The sequence below is a fragment of the Myotis lucifugus genome, unplaced genomic scaffold (genome assembly GCF_000147115.1).
Source record: "Myotis lucifugus unplaced genomic scaffold, Myoluc2.0 scaffold_681, whole genome shotgun sequence".
In the NCBI taxonomy this organism is placed as follows: domain Eukaryota; kingdom Metazoa; phylum Chordata; class Mammalia; order Chiroptera; family Vespertilionidae; genus Myotis; species Myotis lucifugus.
Window position 1 is genome coordinate 162937 of NW_005871729.1, and position 18489 is coordinate 181425.

General features: G+C 50.1%; 1 protein-coding gene across 1 annotated transcript in view; it reads right to left on the minus strand.

Moving 5' to 3' along the window:
* ZNF521 (zinc finger protein 521) overlaps positions 1–18489 on the minus strand; it is a 248126-nt gene that overhangs the window by 115844 nt on the left and 113793 nt on the right. Inside the window, exon 3 of the mRNA XM_006105409.3 lies at positions 12525–12609. Within this exon, the coding sequence (XP_006105471.2) occupies positions 12525–12609 (85 nt within the window). The remainder of the gene's footprint in view (positions 1–12524; positions 12610–18489) is intronic.

The following is an 18489-nucleotide window of genomic DNA, read 5'->3' on the forward strand; positions in this document are numbered from 1 at the left end:
CTATTAGATACGGTGATGCGGGAGCCACTGGAGCAGGATGTACGGTGCTGCCTTTTTTAACTTAATGCGGGTGCCCGTTTGAACACTGCGCCCATTCATCAGCAGAGCTGATGCATTTTAAAATCCTCATTTACCAGCAGATAAATGTGGTTAAAGAACATTTTTAGTGTAGAAATGACTGGAAATCATTTGGTTTTACTGTGCAAAATTTGTGTTCCTCTGGCTAGAAAAAAAAGAAGCCCTCCCAACACATTTAAAAGGCCATTTTGAAATAATGCGCAGAAGCGAAAGGCAGTTTCCAGCGAGATAAAGCGGGGTGCACGTTTGGTTCTCGGGAACACACACACCAAACAAGGCAGCAGGTTTACAGACGCCGATAAACCAACCTACTCCTCACGTCTGGGAACAGGATCTCAAATTCATAGCCTACAATGAGATTAGTCATTGAGATGGTTGTGTTTGGCCCGGCCGGTGTTGCTCAGTGGTTGAGTGTTGACCCCTGAACCAAGACCTCACAAGGTTCAGTTGCTGGTCAGGGCACATGCCTGGGTTTTGGGCTCGATCCCCAGTAGCGGACGTGCAGGAGGCAGCCGATCGATGATGTTTCTCCCTCATCACTGATGTTTCTCTTCTCTATCCCTCTCCCTTCCTCCCTCTCTAAAGAAGCCAATAAAAATATATCTTTTAAAAAGACTCATGTGTTTAACCATGACATTGCTGGCCAGTGACTTCATAATTGCTTTAAAAAACAATGTTAATATAATTTTGCATTACAAAAAAGTAATTGGAACATTTTTTGCCTATTCCAGAGGGTAAAACAGTAGGAATTCTCTCTGAAAAGCGAGCTCTGTGCACAGAGAGGTGCACTATGGTCTAATTTAAAGAGCAGCCCCTCCCCCGGAGCCAGAGTGGGCCTCCGTCCTGGAAATGCGCAACAGCGATGCTGTCCTCTCCGTTCTCGGTGGAGCCGCTTGCTTTGGAAAATGTCTGGTGGTGACTTACTAAATTCAGGCTATTTCAATTAGTATTACTGCCCATTAAAAATTAATTGCATCCCTGAGTGGATTAAGGTTTAAATTTCCATTCTATAGCATGAGCACTAGAAATGACAGCTCGAAATCGATGTCCTCGGGCCCACCAGCGGAAGCGCGCGCGGCCGAGGGGCCGGGGCCTGGCGTCGCTGGCCCAGCAGGTTGATGGCTCAGTGGAAGGTGCGTCGGCTCTAACTCTAGATTTCACCCGGGATGCGGCGACGTGGCCCAGGCTCAGAGAGAAGCAGAACAGCAGCTGCCGTAGCAGCTGGAACACAAGGACACAGGCCCCAAGATCGGTTAGCGTCACCCACATGCACACACACCCACCCCTGGGTCAAACCTGGCTCCTGGCTCTGTCTGGTAAGAAGACAAGGCCCCTGCCTTCAGGCCACACCGATTTTTTATTAGTTATTGGGCGACAGAAGTTGGCTGGGGCAGGAAATGGCTACTTGGTAAGGAGAAGTTACTAATCTCTACAATATTCATAATGACCTCACGTTTTAATGAAACCCAAGAAGATATTGAAAATACAAATCTTCTCCTTAAACAGGAATCCCACGGACGTCCCTTCTGAAATTAGTGAACCGCCCTGGGGGAGGGACCAGGTCAGCTGACCTTCCTGCCTGCAGAGCCATAACATCGACATGAAATGTCTGCAAACCAATGGGCCCACTTTTGTTCATAACGAATCTGTTCTCTTAGGAAGATGGCGACGAGGAGCAGGAGAAAGGACGCCCTCGGAGAAAAGGAGCATCAACAAAGCCCCGCGGAGCCGCCGGGGCCTCTGGGTTTGGAAGTGAACGGTGATGGGCGTGCGCCTTGGAGAAACAATGATGCCCGCAATGTTCCCTCAGGCCCCTCGGGGCTGCAAGTGGCCAACAGCAAGTTGGGCAGCAAGAGAGCACCGGAGAGGGGAAGGAATCATAACCATAAAAAGAATAATCTGGTGCAAATGGACCCCGAGGTGCCGTAGTCAGCCCCGTGCAACAACCCCCCGCTCTGCAATTTACTGACGTGGCTTCATTACAGCACAGCGTGCACAGGGGTGGTGCACGTGCCCAGCGCGGCGGGGGGCAGCACACGCCACCGGGGGCCCTGCCGGGGAGCCTCGGCGGAGGGTTCAACACTGAAATTACCTGTGAAGAAATTGCATCGAGCGCGGCCACCCGCACGCAGCGTGGCCATAACCGTGGGGAAGAGGAGGGAGGAGCAGGAAGCCGCGCCCTCAGTGCGGCAGCAAAGGCGCTTCCACGGATCTGCGTTAAAGCCTCCCCCGAGGAGGCGACAACTTGTGACTTTGTTCAACGGGAAGATAAAGGACATGGCGTCTCCTGTTTGGAACACGCAAATGAGCTCTCGGTCGTAAAGGGAACGCCCTGTTTTGAGACGAAGCTGAACCCTGAACATTCAGGCGACGATGATGGAAGAGGGAAGACGGCGAATTTCCTGGTTCTTGCCTGTGGCCATGGCCTCACTTCTCGGCGGGGCCTGGAAGAGGGGAGCACGTGTTCCGGGGAGAGATTCTCTCCTCACCAAGGATCACTGAGTATGTCATTGGCTAATTCTTGCTCTACGGTCCTCATTAGCATTGCTCTCCCAGCTCCTGGTTCTCACATCCGAAATATTAAGACATAATAACTACGAAGGTGCAGATAATTGGATATTAACCAGAACATACTTGACTGGGCAGGAGGTAGGGCCCTGCTTAAACTAATCCTGAAATATATTAATCACCAATTAATGAAAAGTGTTTCAAATTCATTTTCTATTACAGAACACCTCCCGCGTAGCCAAGCTTTTTCTAACAAAATGACTTGGAATAACAGGGTAGGAATGAGGACCGCGGCCATCCGATGACAGCTTGAATGAACATCTGACGGCCTGTTGTCAGGTCATCGTGAAAACACAGGTGAAGCTTGGTTCCTGGTTTCCAAAGTCTGAAGGGAAGAAGAGGGGGCACTTTTCAATACTCAGTGGCCTTGGTTTAAATTCCCAGTTTATCCCTGTCCATGGCGGAGGCCCCGGTACACACTTCAGCACAGCACCGGCATGATGCTACGGGCACCTAGAGCTCTGGGGGCCCCAACCCCTGACGACGGATACACTCTTACAGCCACACACTGGGAGTCAGAGGAGTCCAGCAAAGACACGGCGAGTGGTAAGAAGCCGATAAATGTGTTAGGAGATGAAGACACTGGCTGAAAAGTCACCGCCACTTCGCAGGAAAGCAGGTGATGCTTCAGAAAAGACAGAGGCAGCAGGCAAAGGAACGTATGCAGAAGCAAGTCCCGCGTCTGCGCCACGGCGGGGCTGTGCGACTGACTGCCTCCCGCATCACGGGTCCGATACGTCACGGACGCTCTATGGGTTTGGCTGTGAAAGCCCCCACTCCGCTCCTGAGAAGGACGGGCCTGCATAGGCACCGAGTCAGAGAAACTGCTACCAAAACGTCATTCGCCTTAAAAAGGTACAGTATCTTCGGAGACTGTCCTCACAGGGATTCCATGTCGTCCAGCACCGAGAGGGCAGCTCCCCACCCTGAGAGAGACTTCCATGTTATGTCAGAGGAAACCGGCTGTTCAGATTCATACAATGCGAGCCAGGGGTTGCAATGGCACCCTCTCTCTATTTTCCTGCCTTCATTCGCTCCATCTGATGAAAGTATAGTTTAAAAAAACACACAAAAACCACCTCCTGTTCTCTCGGAGGTGTTTTCTTATCTGGTTGTTGAGTTTAATTTTAGTAATTCTTAAATAAGCACTCGGGGCAGATGAACTAAGACATGCCGGCGAGGAGGCCCCGTTAGCAACCGTTTTGCCCTAGAAATACACAAACATTTCAATGGCTCTTCATTAGCAAACAAATCAACAAGTGATATTTTAATGCACGACTCCACTCCATCCCCGCGGGCCGGCAGTTGAGAGTGTGATGTACAGAACAGAGGCGGGCGGCCGGCCACCGTCCCCGGGCTCCCTCCGCGGCCCGCGCGGCCGCCTGAAGAGCACATTTAATTGACTGATAGATAGTAGCTTCTTTGTTCACAGAAGACAGCCAAGTAATGGCAGCTTGAAAATCGTACCATCTCCGGGGTCTCCCGAGACTAGTAACAGGGGGATATGTGTCAGGAATAAATAAATAATCTAATTATTAAGCCACTTCCTGTCAAGTTAACTCCAATTTGTTGGCTTTTGAAGGCAACAAAACGAGGCATTTTTCCTCATTATGCTCCTCTTTTTATACCAGTGGTAATCACAGGCGGATTAAAGGGGGCCTGATTGGGTTTTTCTTTTTTTTTTTTTGTCAAGGAGCTGAGAGGCAGCCAACAGCACAGAAAAACCGAGTTGGGGTTAGAAGAAATTTCATGCTTGTCTCCTTTCCAGCTCCCTCCCAGCCCACACGGCCGCCCCATACAGAGCCGCCAGCTGTACAGCAAATGTGCGCCCTCCGACGGCGGCCGGCCGGGCGCGGGCGCCATCCTGAGCGCGGTACCTGCGGTCTCGGCAGGTGGCTCTGCTGTCATCGGCATAATTCTAAAGGTGACCTGTGCAGCCCCACCCGCCCAGGATGCAGCCGCGGCTGCGGTTCCTCACCCCCTCCAGGCCGCTCCCTTGCCTTTGTTCCCAGCTATCCACGGCCCTGAAAAGAGACGCAACCGACGGAAACAGGTCCTAGAGCCTCTCCTTCGTGCGTGCCTGACCGACCGTGAAAAGCAGACCCCGATGCGCCGTGTGTCCTGCGTCGGAGAGCAGGGCTCTGTGTGTCTCTATTGCTCATTTGTGTCCTCCATTCAAGAATGTTTTGCAGACTTCACTCAGAGACAGAGATCCACATTTGAGCCCGGCCGCAGTGACTCAGTGGTTGAGTGCTGACCCATGAACCAGGAGGTCACAGGTTCGATTCCCGGTCAGGGCACATGCCCGGTTGCAGGCTCGATCCTCATGAAGGGGGTGGGAGGGGGGTGTGCAGGAGGCAGCCGATCAATGAGTCTCTCTCATCCTCAATGCTCCTATCTCTCTCTCCCTCTCCCTCTCTGAAATCAATAAAAATATATTTAAAAAAGAAAAAGGAACAAAGATCCACATTTGATAGCAAACATATCAGACAGCGAGTGGAAAGTGGGTCCGCGCAGCATGGTCTAGAGCAGCGGTTCTCAACCGTGGGTCGTGACCCCTTTGGCGGTCGAACGACCCTTTCACAGGGGTCGCCTAAGACCATCCTGCATATCAGATGTTTACATGACGATTCATAACAGTAGCAACATGACAGTTATGAAGTAGCAACGGAAATAATTTTATGGTTGGGTCACAACATGAGGAACTGTATTTAAAGGGCCAGAAGGTTGAGAACCACTGGTCTACAGCAAGGCGCAGGGAGCACGAGAGCTGGGCCCACCGCTGGCCCCGTCACAGGGAGCTGTCCCTCTGGCGGACACTGTCCTCCCTGCATCGCCGTGCCGAGCCCAGCCAGGGCGCCGGCATCCGGGCCCCGCCCCAGCGCCAGTCTCCCCGGCCTCTTCACGGGCAGAGAAACTTCAAAATGTGCCAGACACAACCTTCCACCTGCCTGCGTCTCCGCCAGAGTCTCCGTCCCTCGGAAAACCACCGTCACCACGAACGTGCAGGAGGCTGTGCGAGTGGCGTGGAACCCAGAAACTCCCCGAACAGCCAGGATGGTCTTTTCCTTTTTTAGTATTTTTATTGACTTCAGAGAGAAAGGGGAGGGAGAGAGAGATGGGAACATCGATGACGAGAGAGAGTCATGGATCGGCTGCCTCCTGCACGGATCGAGCCCACAACCCGGGCATGTGCCCTTGATCCAAATCGAACCCGGGACCCTTCAGTCCACAGGCTGCGCTCTATCCACTGAGCCACACCTGCTAGGGCTAGGATTCTGGATTCTGGAAAATCACAGCTGTTGCAAGCAGGCGAAAACACCAAACAAGGGCCACTCTGAATTGCCTCCTGAGAGCTTAACCCTGAAATGAGAGAGGGCTCAGAGGCTCTCTCTAGAAGTTGTTTAAGAAATAATCCAAATAACTAAATGAGCTCTGGAAAACTGTCTCATCTCAGAAAGATGTTTTGTTTTTTAAAGGCATTTCGTTCTTTTATTTTCTTTAAAATTGCCTTTGTTTTCAGGCAGGTGAGCGGGGGAGCCAGGAGGAGGCCGCGTGGCCCCACTCGGCGCCCGGGAAGCCGCGCAGCCCGGCTCCGTGTCCGCCTCTGTGTCCTTTCTGAACACGTCTTGAGTTTCTGTTAAATCGCGCAGATAATTAAGCCCTCTTCATATTTACAGTCTGCTTCCTGGGTACCAGGACTCCGGGTTCAGTTACTGTCCCAAATCCCCTCTCTGAACCATTTCATCCTGAGCAATAACACTTCATTCTACATAAGTTTTATCTGATGTCCCCACACAGAGCCGCCAGCTGTACAGCAAATGTGCGGTTCTCAAACCGCGGCCTGCGGGGCCCAGGCGCCATCCTGAGATCCAGGAGGCACCTTGCCGTCCCTGGCACGCGTCCCCGCCATCGCTGTGACCAGCCCTCCGCACGGCACACAACTTAGAATCCTCTGATTATCGGAACCGGTGGCCCGCACTCTATTGTACCCTTCACTTGCTCTATCCCCAGCTCGCACATCGGTTTAAATGTTTTGGCTGGTTTACAAATCATGCAGCCATCTGCACAGTAGGTGTGACACCGTTTTGTGTGTGTGTGTGTGTTTTTTTTAAACAAAAGTTACGTTGCACACAAAGATAAAGTCATTGGAAATGCTCTGGTGTTTGTGATTCTGCCGGGCTCACTTGGACCAACTCTGAGAAATAAATAGAATTATCTGTGTAAATCGATGAGCATCTCTGAGAAACAACACCCAGCAGAACGCGGCGCTTGCTCCATTACCTACGCTAATGCCCTGACAGCTGAGGAGAGATGACCTGGCCCAGTCCTCGGCTCCTGTGCAGATGGCGATGAAAGAGAGGGGTCCCTTCTGGACGGTCCATGCAGAAACCCTTTGTGGGCTTTTCAAATAAGCCAGCATTGCCCACACGAGGGTAGCTTTCTGTTACCAGTAAACTGCCCAGATTTCATCGCTTTTAATCCAGCTCTGGATGAAATAAGCCAGTATTTCACCATATTTAACACCAAATGCTCGTTTCTGAATTCCCTGAGTTTTGTAAGCAATCAAATGAAGATGACCTAAAAAAAATGCAATCACCTCGTTGAGAATTAATGTAAACTCCAGAGAACCTGATGCCTTTGAGCTCCGTAGGACAGTGCAGTGTGTACGCCCGTAGACTCCCCACATCACTGTAGACTCATTTCTGTTCTTTAGGAACAAACGCAGCCAACGAACACTGAGAGCTTAAAGGGCCACGCAGCCCCTATCCTCCCGTGCAGAGATCCACATCTCTGGTCATGTCCCCCTGAGGCATATAAAGCCCAGAGACACCACAGTCCTGAAATACTGGCTTTCGTCTACGCGACAGCGAGAGCATTCAGGCTCAAATGCTTCAGAGGTGATACTGAACGTCACCAGACCCTAATGAAGATCAGTCGCCTAGCACACTGCCCACTGCAGGGATGAAGGCACAGGAGGCCATCTGTGGCCTGAGGCATCTAGCAAACAGCAGCACGAACGCCCACAACCAGCTCAACGCACCCCGTACCAGACTGACTCCTGCCTTCTTTCCGTCTCCACGTCAGGGCTGTGTACCACGTGCAGCGTAACGCACAGGGTTCGCATCCTCTCGCGGGTGCCGCAGAAGGCTTGACCTTCCCACGGCCTCTTAAAATCACATTTACCTACACAGCACTGAGAGTTAGCTATTCGAATGGAAATATATCTGTGTCCACTGTTTTCATATTACCTCGCATTTACAGTCTTTGTTGTTGTTAATCCTCACCCGAGGATATTTTTCCATCAATGTTTAGAGAGAGTGAAAGAGAGGGAAGAGGGGGAGAGACAGAGAAAAACCATGTGAGAGAGAGAGAGACACATCGATTGGTTGCCTCCAGCAGGTGCCCTGTCCAGGGCTGGGCATAGAGCCTGCAACCAAATTACGTGCCCTTGACCAGAATCAAACCCGGGACCCTTCCATCTGAGGCCAATGCTCTATACCAGTGATGTCAAACCTTTTGAGCTCGGCGTGTCAGCATTTTGAAAAACCCTAACTTAACTCTGGTGCCGTGTCACATATAGAAATTTTTTTATCTTTGCAACCATAGTAAAACAAAGACTTATATTTTTGATATTTATTTTATATATTTAAATGCCATTTAACAAAGAAAAATCAACCAAAAATATGAGTTCGCGTGTCACCTCTGACACGCGTGTCATAGGTTCGCCATCACTGCTCTATACACTGAGCCAAGCCAGCCAGGGCAATATAGTCTTAAATTCTAGTTTTGCTTTTTTAAGAGATAAATATACATGCTTCCCCCAAATGCTCTAAACATCACCTGGTCCATCTGGGACATGTTCATTAGCGACTATTTTTGGATTTTCCTTTTTTTTCTCCACAAAACAGGGCACTCTGCCACCTTAGGCCCAATTTTGCGGTTAGGACATGTCTTTCGGATCAGATGAAAAATACAAAAAAACACAGCGTTAAGTCATCATTTCTAAGTTGATTTTTAAAGACAAGTCTTAGGTGAGTGGTGTGCAGCCATTCCCTTCCTACCCGCCCTCCAGGAAGGTTAGGGGAGGCGGGGAACAGCCCAGCTGCACCCTGACCACCGTCCTCAGAGCCACAATGTGCGACCGCTCGGGGACAGTGGCCCCCTCCCTCCGGACCCCCGTGCCGCCGCCGGCCTGCGGTGGAGAGGGCCTGCGGGTGTCCACCCCGCCGCTCCCAGTTGCTCCTGCGCTTCCGAGACAGTGCGTGTGGCTGCTGGAACACACCATCTCGTTGGGGACTTATGTGCGTGTCACAACGCCAACCTCCGTAGGGATGAGACTTCTCTGTAACTGAACTAGGTCATTAGAGGACGGCAATTATTGGTCAAGAATTACCAGAGTGAGAAAAGGCAGCTTCTCACGAACAGCTGTTGGCAACGCGTCCGTCTCTTTCCATCACGGCCTCGTCGGCCCTCACCCCAGCATCTGACACGTTCACGGCTGCGGGGCCTCGGGGTCGCGGAGGCGGGGCCCTCGCTGGGTTAACCCCACTTGCGTTCTGCAGTTTCATCTCTACCTGGGCTGACCTGTACCAAGCACAGTGACACAGCACCCTCGAAGGAGATGTAACAGCTCCTATGGACGGATGCACGTATGCACTGAGCTGACAAAGAGCCTGAGGAATGAGCTGCAGGGCGCCCGGCACAATGGCTGCTCTCTGCACCCTCAGGGCAAACCCCAACTACACTGTGTGGAGGGACCAGGCAGCAGGGAGAGGCTCTCCCCTGTGCCATTGAGAGGGAAGCCTTTCCCAGGAAGGCGGTCCAAGTGTTTTGTAGCTCGTGTGTGCGTATGTGTGTGTGTGTGTGTGCATGTGTATGTGTGTGTGTGCACATGTGTTCATGTGTGTGCGTGTGTGCACATGTGTTCATGTATGTGTGTGTGTGTGTGTGTGTAAGAAAAGAAACCCCTAAATACAGTCACTGGTCTGATTTCTTACTGAAATGTGTCAAAAGGGGGTGGCATGTGAGGTTTCCTTTTTTTCCTTAATAGACATAAGTCAAATCCCTCCTGCATTTTCATGGAATAATTATTCCTGCAACTCAGACCACGTGTCCACCACTGGCTGCGGGCACTGAGGCAGCCGGCTCCGGTGCGGACCTGCTAGAAACAGTGACGGTTTTCCTCACACGCGTGTCCCTGGCCCACAGCCCGGGGCCAGGAAGAGGCGCGGAGGCCGCCTGACACTGAGGCCGCCTTCACACACGTGTGCGACAGGGAAGCACACGGAGGACCCGGTTAGAGAAGGGATGCGAGTGGCCCGCAGGGCGCCCCTCAGACCTGGCTTTCCCTCGGGGGCGATCCTTCCTCGGGGATTGAAACGTAAAGCAAACTCCGCAAACGCACGGGCACGCGTTCACACACAGAGCGCGAGGGGTTCGGCCTCTGATCGCTCTTCCCCGCTCCGAGTCCAGCTGCGATGCCTTTTTGATTAGACAAAAACATACACAGATCCACAACCTGCACATACCTACCCTCCGTGGAGGAATTTCAGCCAACACAGCCAGGCCGCCTGCCTCATTTGAGAGACTAAGCATCACACTGGGGCCTTAGAAAAGGATATCTTAGCCTCCGTGACTTCGCCCGCTCCACTCCCCCCCCGCCCTCTCTAGATGTAACGACACAAAGGCAGTGTGAGGCCTGGATGCATGGTCAACAGACAGGACAACCGAATGGATGCTATTCAGCTGTTCAGGCCGCAAGTGCAAGAAGACCACATGCTTTCTTATTAAAAGCAGCGTGACTGTTACGTCACGGGCCTCCGTGAGGAGGAGGAGAGTTCGCGTCGCTGGTAGAAGGTGGGCTGTTAAATGCTCAGACCCCAGGGAGAGTGAGTGTCCTATTAACCCACCGTGAGGCGGGGGGGGGGGGTGCACCGGGGAAATGCACGAATGCAGCCAGGAATCAAAGGAAATGCCAAGGGAGGGTATCGAGCAACTTGAAAGGAAGGGCCAGGACCGGCCGAGAACCTCAGGGACAAAGGGCACTGAACCGGGGGTCAGAAAGCCCTGCCACCCGCACCCAATCGGGCCTCCCACGTGCCAGGACCGCAGCCACGTGGCGGAGACACGCAGTCCGCTCCTCTGAAGAGCAGACCCAGAACCAAAAGCGAGGCCACACCACACACGGCTCCTCAGAGGCATGAACCACGGGTTCCACTCAATGCCCACAGCGGCGAGGACTCCTCCCCGAAGCCCGTGTGCCCTGCGCACAGCGCAGAGTCGCAGATGGTCGCCGCCGAACCTCTGCTCCGGAAACAGCGCCGGGAAGTATGAAACTTCTAGGACAAGAAGAACTTCCTTCTAATCCACCCTCCCCAGCCCCCAAAAAGCAGTTTTGAAAGTTTATGGAGAGTTTTTTTTTTAGTCCCAAATGGAAGGGAACTGCAAGAAAACGCATTGTTTGAATCTCGCAGTTCGCCCTCTGTTAAACATTCAGTCAAGTTGTCATTGTTATTCTGTCACAGTTAACGACATGCTGTTCAATGTTCAAGAACATCGCTAACAATACTAGTCTTAGGCCTGGGAAACAGCGATACAGTGACCCACAGTCCAGCTGTCACACGCATGTTCCATTTGCACAATGAACACTTAGTCTTTTATCAGCAAGAATCCTCCCAGAGACCCATCATTTGAAAACGATAAAGCAAATCCTATTGAAAACCTATTAATCAATTTCCCAACATGCTTTGAATTTGTCTTTATTAATATCTGCAAGAGCCTTAGACGTTTGGGACGGCTGGTTTGCGTGGTCAGCGGCAGCAGTGGGAGTAACCCTCCCACAGAACATTCTGTGAAGCTGCTGCTGCATATTCCTGCCTGTCTTCGAGTTTGGCGACAGGAGAACACAAGGTTAATCAGACTTTATAAATATCACGTCACAATTATTGGTGGTGTTACAGAACGCCATGCAGCCAGTAAGAAATAAAAAACCCTCTCATAGTATAAAAATACAAGTGAGTACAGAAACAGCTTAAAGAAACAGCAATTATCATTTCACTGGCAGAAAGAGATCTGCTTGACAAAGTTTAATCGGCTGGTAGAACTCTCAGTGTTGTTCCTAAGTGCTTATCCAATTAGAAAGCATGGGAGGCGAGCCCCCAGGACCGAAGGGACCATGGGACGCCGTGCACAGGTGGCAAAAGGATCCTTTTAGCTCCGGCCCCGGGGATGGATGCAACATCCCGGGAACACTGGTCCCCAGGGACCCCAGGGGCTCGGCCCAGACGCCCTCTCTCAAGAGCTGTGTGAATTTTCTGCAATAAACAAGGAGCACCAAATTCTTCACGTGACCTTTTCAATCACGATCACTTCCAGGCTGGTGGAACCATCCAGGTCAAAACCAGCTCGTGGCCATTTGAATTATTTATGTGTCCCCATCCCAACAGCTCCCCACTTTGGATTCTGAAACAAAGATGCGTCAGCAGCAGCAGCAGTGCCATTACCGTAATAACTTCTGAAATTAAAACCCATCTCAAACTCCGCGGAAAGCGAACACCCAGTTCATTAACCATTCCTGTCCGTTCCCAATAATGCGCACGTGATTAGGAGTTTAATTTGTTAATCACCTGTGCTCTGACGGGCAGCAGGCACGTAACCCTCTGCAGAAGTCTAAACTGGCCCTTGCAGAAAAGGAAACGTGCTAATGCGCGATCAGGCCGACTAATAGTGATAAAAAAACAATCAATCAATCATGCTTAGGGAACACAGTGCTGGCTGAACAATTAATTCATCTTTAACTCTGTGTAAGGACAAGGCAGGGAGGGACACAAGCAGGAGAAACACCCGTCCGTAATAAGGTTTAGAGGGTCACTCACCAATCATGTGATTTGCAACATGCACCTGAATATCCCATTCGTTGTAGAAAACCATCTGACACTTGATGCACTGATAGGTCTTCTTCTGAGAAAACAAGTACAGACAGAATTACTTAGACGCATGCACTTTGTACGGCTTTGTTACACACACACACACACACACACACACACGCACACGCACACGCACACACCCAGCCCTAATCGCAGCTTTTTCTGAGATGCTGGTCTTACAGACGTCGCTCACTAACCTACCGTGGGCTGCTTGGGCTGCGTTACACAAGCTCCTCACTAAGACCTCGTGGCCTCATTCCCAACACTACGCTTCCAGTGGCAAACAGTTCGAAGCCACGAGGCGCCGAATGATGGCATGATATATTTTTAAAGAGTCCTAAAGTCAAACACAGAAGCGGGTATTTTTTTTTAAATCTGTAACACGTGGTGGTGGAGTTTCAAGAAACCAGTGTTTTTGAAGGTCAGGCTTTCATTCTGATCAAAATAACTGTGGTGTTGCTTCTAGATACCCCTACATCAGCGGTTCTCAACCTGTGGGTCGCGACTCCTTTGGCGGTCGAATGACCCTTTCACAGGGGTCACCTAAGACCATCCTGCATATCAGATATTTACATGACGATTCATAACAGTAGCAACATGACAGTTATGAAGGAGCAACGAGAATAATTTTATGGTTGGGTCACACATGAGGAACTGTATTTAAAGGACCAGAAGGTTGAGAACCACTGCCCCACATAAAATGTCCAATTAATTAAGATTCGGGGGATCTAGCTAAGAGATTTAGAGATTATCATTTTTAGCTGAAGTCTGAAATCTAGATGATTTTTTCAAAAATTGGTAAGTCCTAGCATTTAAATACATATTTTCTTCCACAAGGAATTCGTATAATTTCTTATCCTAGTGAAATACCAACACCATTCATCATTTTACACCAGGTCCCGAGAGGGAACAGAGCAGGAGATATACTTCCAGTGTCACCAGTAAAGGAACTGAGGCCCGAGGAAGTATTTGCCTGATGTCACAGGGCCCTGCAACTGGGAAGAGAAATACGCCCTTGGATTCTACACGCTGGGCTCTGCAAGACAGCAGCCTGTATGATCTGACATCTTTACCGCTGTGTCCCACATCTGGCTCAGCACTATGAGACGAACTCAATAAGGTACCGGTTACGTCTTCCAGAACACAGTCACAGAAATTCCTCTACGATGAAACCTAATATTTATAATTAAAACCATCATGAAATAATCCGGTTTTCAAATCTCCCGAATGTGAGAAAATGACATTTGTAAAATCACATCAATGACCGCTTGCCCAGGCGTTCTCACCGGATTGTCATTTCGCCGCCGCACGCACACACACCTGGTGTGCGGACAGCAGCCGCAGGACGGAGCCGCCTGCGATCTGCAATGACGTGCAGAGGACTCAACAAAACCAACGTGCAGCACGAGGGCTGTGCCCTGTCCTGCGTGATTAAAGCTATAAAGGCCGTGAATGCAAAGTTTTCGTTATTGTCACGACAGCGTTTGCCGCTGCGGCAGACACGGGTGCTGCTCGTGAAACACGGCAGCGCTGGCGCGGATGGGATGGGAGCTTCCTCCACCGTCTAACGGGCAGCACGCGAGGCGGGAGCGAGGCCCCGACTCTCAGTCTCCCAGGGACGGCGAACGCCCTGACACGCACCAGGAAGATTTACTGCGCGGAGCTGTTCACAAGATGGTTTTGATGGTGACATATAGAGCAACACGTGTGGCGTAAATAACCTCTCTCCCTTTTTTAACGTTATTTCCCTTTAGAACTAGTTAGGAAATATTTCTTACTCCCGGCTGACCTCCATTACACGTTGTTTATTAGCATACTTCCAGCATCACTCCTGACTCGCCACCCTGCTGGAAAACAAAGAGGCATAAACTTAACGGCCAGCCTTTCTCTCGTTAGCCCAGTAAAGCATCCGGCGTGTCGGCGAGCGTCTCCAAAAATGATGACGGATGTGTGTGTGGGCGGAATATCGGAGGGCTTTTTATTTTTTTCCTCCTGGTCTAATAATAAAGAATAAAATCACTTGACAAACCAAAATAATGAAATACTAGCACCACTACCATCTTCCAAATAAGCGGACACATTTGAAGATCTATGTATACGTCTTCCTTTGTCACGGAAAGAGAATGCGTTTGTCACTACTGACAATTCGAATAACAATTCTACCCCCATCAGATGGTATTTAAAACTGTGGGCGAAAAGGGGCCGCGTGCGAACATGACCAGCTCAGGGACGGCCTGCGTGGCGGCCTTGCCAACTCAGAGACCTAAAGTCACCACAAAGGACGGTCTGAGATCAAAACGTTTTAAATTAAAAAGCAGTTTATGGTGGGTACTCACGCCCTAAGCCAGTATCTTCCTCGACAAAGGTCCATCGTGACCTTAACGGATCCTGTTGTCTTTTTGCATCTATGATAACGTACCTTGGGATGTCAAAGTAATATTTCTTTTTCCCCTCAATGTCACTGATTTAACTGTTGACTGTTAACTCTCCTGCACCCACCTAAGTAAGAGAAGTTATGTGTCCCTCATTTTACTTTTTATCCAATCCCAGGGGTCTCCCCTCCCCCGCCCCCTTGGCTGGCTCCCGCCTCCCTAATCTGTCACCAGTGGATGTCACTCAGCCACGTACTGTCTCCTCCTCTGACTGTAATGTATGAACCCGCCATTCTAGGAGCATCCCAAGCCGTCGAGATTCTGCTTCCTGGCAACTGCCGACAGATTGGCTCAAATAAACTCACAGAAGTTCTTTACGGGTTTGAATGCTTCTTATATTAACAAAATATTACTTCCTTTTCTTTTTAACAAAGTCATATTCTTACATACAAGCTGCTAAACTTGGCGCCAGATGAAATGAAGTTTAATGTGACCCAAAACGAGGTACCAGGACCGTAACAATGCTGTGCGTTGAACCTGACTTCCTCACGCATCTCCTTTCCCAAAGACAAAACGGGGATGTGCAAGTCGGGATGTGCTGAGGTTTTCTGTTTAAAGCCATGGCATAAAATTCGATTTTACCCTCATTTTAAAAAAGGACGTTTAAATGACCTTTCACGCACCCCTTTTTGTAGACTGAGCGGCACGTGAAGAGCCCTGCCTGCTGGCGCCCCGTCTTTGAGTAAAGCGATCGTAACCTCTGAACAGGTGGCCTTGGGGAGCTCATTCTCTTGGAGGCGAGTCCACTCCAGCTCTGGGTTTAGGAAGGAATTCTCCCTAATTCTAGGCTTCACCCGGCTCTCCTGCTACTCCCACCCACAGGTCCGCACGCTACACTCAGGACCCCTCGTCTAAGGTGGCAGAGATACTAACCCCTTTCCGGGCAGAACCGGAAGAACCTGGGAGGAGCGCTCTGGACACCTTGCCCCCCTGCTCCCCTTCCTCCAGGTCAGCCCCTAACACACAGAACCGCCAATTAAGCCCGTCAGTGCCCCGGGGTGACGCCCTGGAGGTACAGGAGCACTGCCACTTCCCTAGGACAATCGCCCCATTTACATAGGAGACAACAGGAAAGTGAGGGGCGCTCACTCCTTTCAAAAGCAGATAAGAGTAGAGACAGAACTTCCATTGTTTGGGCCCCAGATTGGCCTTCACCAGCGCTTAGGTTGTCAATTGACTTGAAATGCTAATTCGGTACGATTTTTAAAAGAGACTTTTTTCATTAGCCTTTTTTAATGTGCTGCTTGGGAGTGCGGTTGTCATTTCCTGATTGTTCTCTTTTGTTTTCTGATACTGATAGATGTAATTATCAAGGATACAACTTTCTCCTCGCACCTCATTATTTTTGATTGATTCTGCGAACAATTTGAATGTGCCTTTTTGACATCCTTGTGTTCAGCGAGACTCTGGTTAAGGTACTCAGAGGCGTTCAGGAAAGAGCATCCCATAAATTAAAAAAAAAAATGACTGGGAGCTTTAATCACACACGCTTAAAAGAAAACATTATTCTGACTAACCCTCCCCCCCCCATTCAATCTATACTCCATTAGGACTCAGGCTTCACATTTAGCCTCAACAAATTAAAAAAATAATAATACTTTGTACTTGTAAATTGCTTTAAAACAAGAACAACACTGAGTATGAAAAAAAAATCGATGAATCCATAGTAACCCTCAAAAACAGAAACAGAAGAGAAATCTGGGCTGCCCCCATTGGAAGTGACTACTCCATGAATTTCTTGTTCTCGAAATTGGTAACTGGAGGGAACAGAGGCCGAGCCTTTCCAGGAGGAAGCGGGTGCGGGCGATGGGCTGAGGGAGGCTGTCCTCCACGGAGCGCTGGCGGGAGGAGGGTGACGGAGGAGAAACCCGCCATGTGCGATGCCACAGAGCAGGACCAAGGACAAGGACGAATGGGTGCAGAGCCACTCGGAGAGGCTTTCTGAGGGGCCGTGTGCAGCCTGAGAGCTGCAGAGAGAGACATTCTGCACGGAAGACGGAGCCGCAGGCAAACGAGCCCGGCTATTCCGTTCATGATCAATCACGGCAGGGCCTGACCGGACGGCATCAGTCTGATGCAACAGGAAGTGTCCGTACATCAGTGGACCCTGCAACTCATCACACCTTTTCAGGAAAAGCACTATTAGAGGAACACCTAGCACTTTGGAAAAAAAAAGAATTATACAAATCCAGACTATTCTTCCACACAAATCACGCATATCCCTGCCTGTTACCTTCCAAAAGTCCAGGTCATGTGGGGGGGGGGGAGGGAAAGAGGGGAGTAGAAGGACTGTTCTCAGATGAAAGAGACCAAAAATACTTAACTAATAAATATGTGTGTGAATAGAATGTGGGATTTCTTTAAAAATATTTTTTTATTGATTTCAGAGAAGAAGGGAGAGGGAGAGGGAGAGAGAAAAATCAATGTGAGAGAGAATCATGCATCAGCTGCCTCCTGCACACCCCCCACTGGGGATCGAGCCAGCAGCCCGGGCATGTGCCCTGATGGGGAATCGAACCGTGACCTCCCGGTTCATAGGTCGACACTCACCTATGCTGGCTGGACCAGAATGCGTGATTCTGATTTGGAGAGAGAGCAGCTATAAAGGTGTTTAAGGAAACGGAGGGAATCTGAGCATCAGCGAGTTATTAGGTGACGTTGGGGAACTCCTGTCGGCTGGTTAGGTTTGATCACGGTGCTGTGGTCATGTGGGCACGCCCCTTTTGTTAGGAGAGGCGCGCTGAATTCTTCGGTGTAAAAGGAAATGATGTTTGTCATTAACTATCAAGAGACCACAAAAGAGGAGTCACCTACAGATACAGCAAACACGGCTAAATGTTAACAATACGTAAATCTAAGTGGCGCTTGAACATTTTCCTAACAGCCAGGGGAATACATAGGCCCTTCACGGTACTTGGTTTGTGTGTGTGTGTTTATAGCATTAAACCTACCCTGCCCCCCCCCGCCCCCCCGCACCTGGTGTGCACCGACAAGAACCTGTGCTTATGGTTATAAGTAGCTTTGCAAACAGCTTTAATTTCTTGGTGGGTTTTGTTTGTTATAAGTCTAAGGCATGAGCTCTCAGAGGCCAGGAACCATAGCTTCCCTCGATTTCTGTACTAAATTAAGAACAATCTCCTATGATTCTACGCTTTACAGCCCATAAAGAACTCGCAAGCCTGAAGCTCACATGTAACAAACTGTGGGAGTAAATGAGAGAGGGACTGCCCTCATGTATGGATGAATTAAGTGGCCTGTCCCCAACATGCAGGCTGTGACCATCACAGCCAAGGTGGGTGCCACCTGCCCCAGCCCCTGGGTTTTAACACAGTTTCTAGACTCTGATCATTGGCAGGTGGATTTCCACTTGCATTTTAGGGCCGTTTTGAAAAAAGGCTCCTTAGAGCTGCACAGAGCTGTGGGCTAGGACAGTGGTCAGCAAACTCATGAGTCAACAGAGCCAAATATCAACAGTACAACGA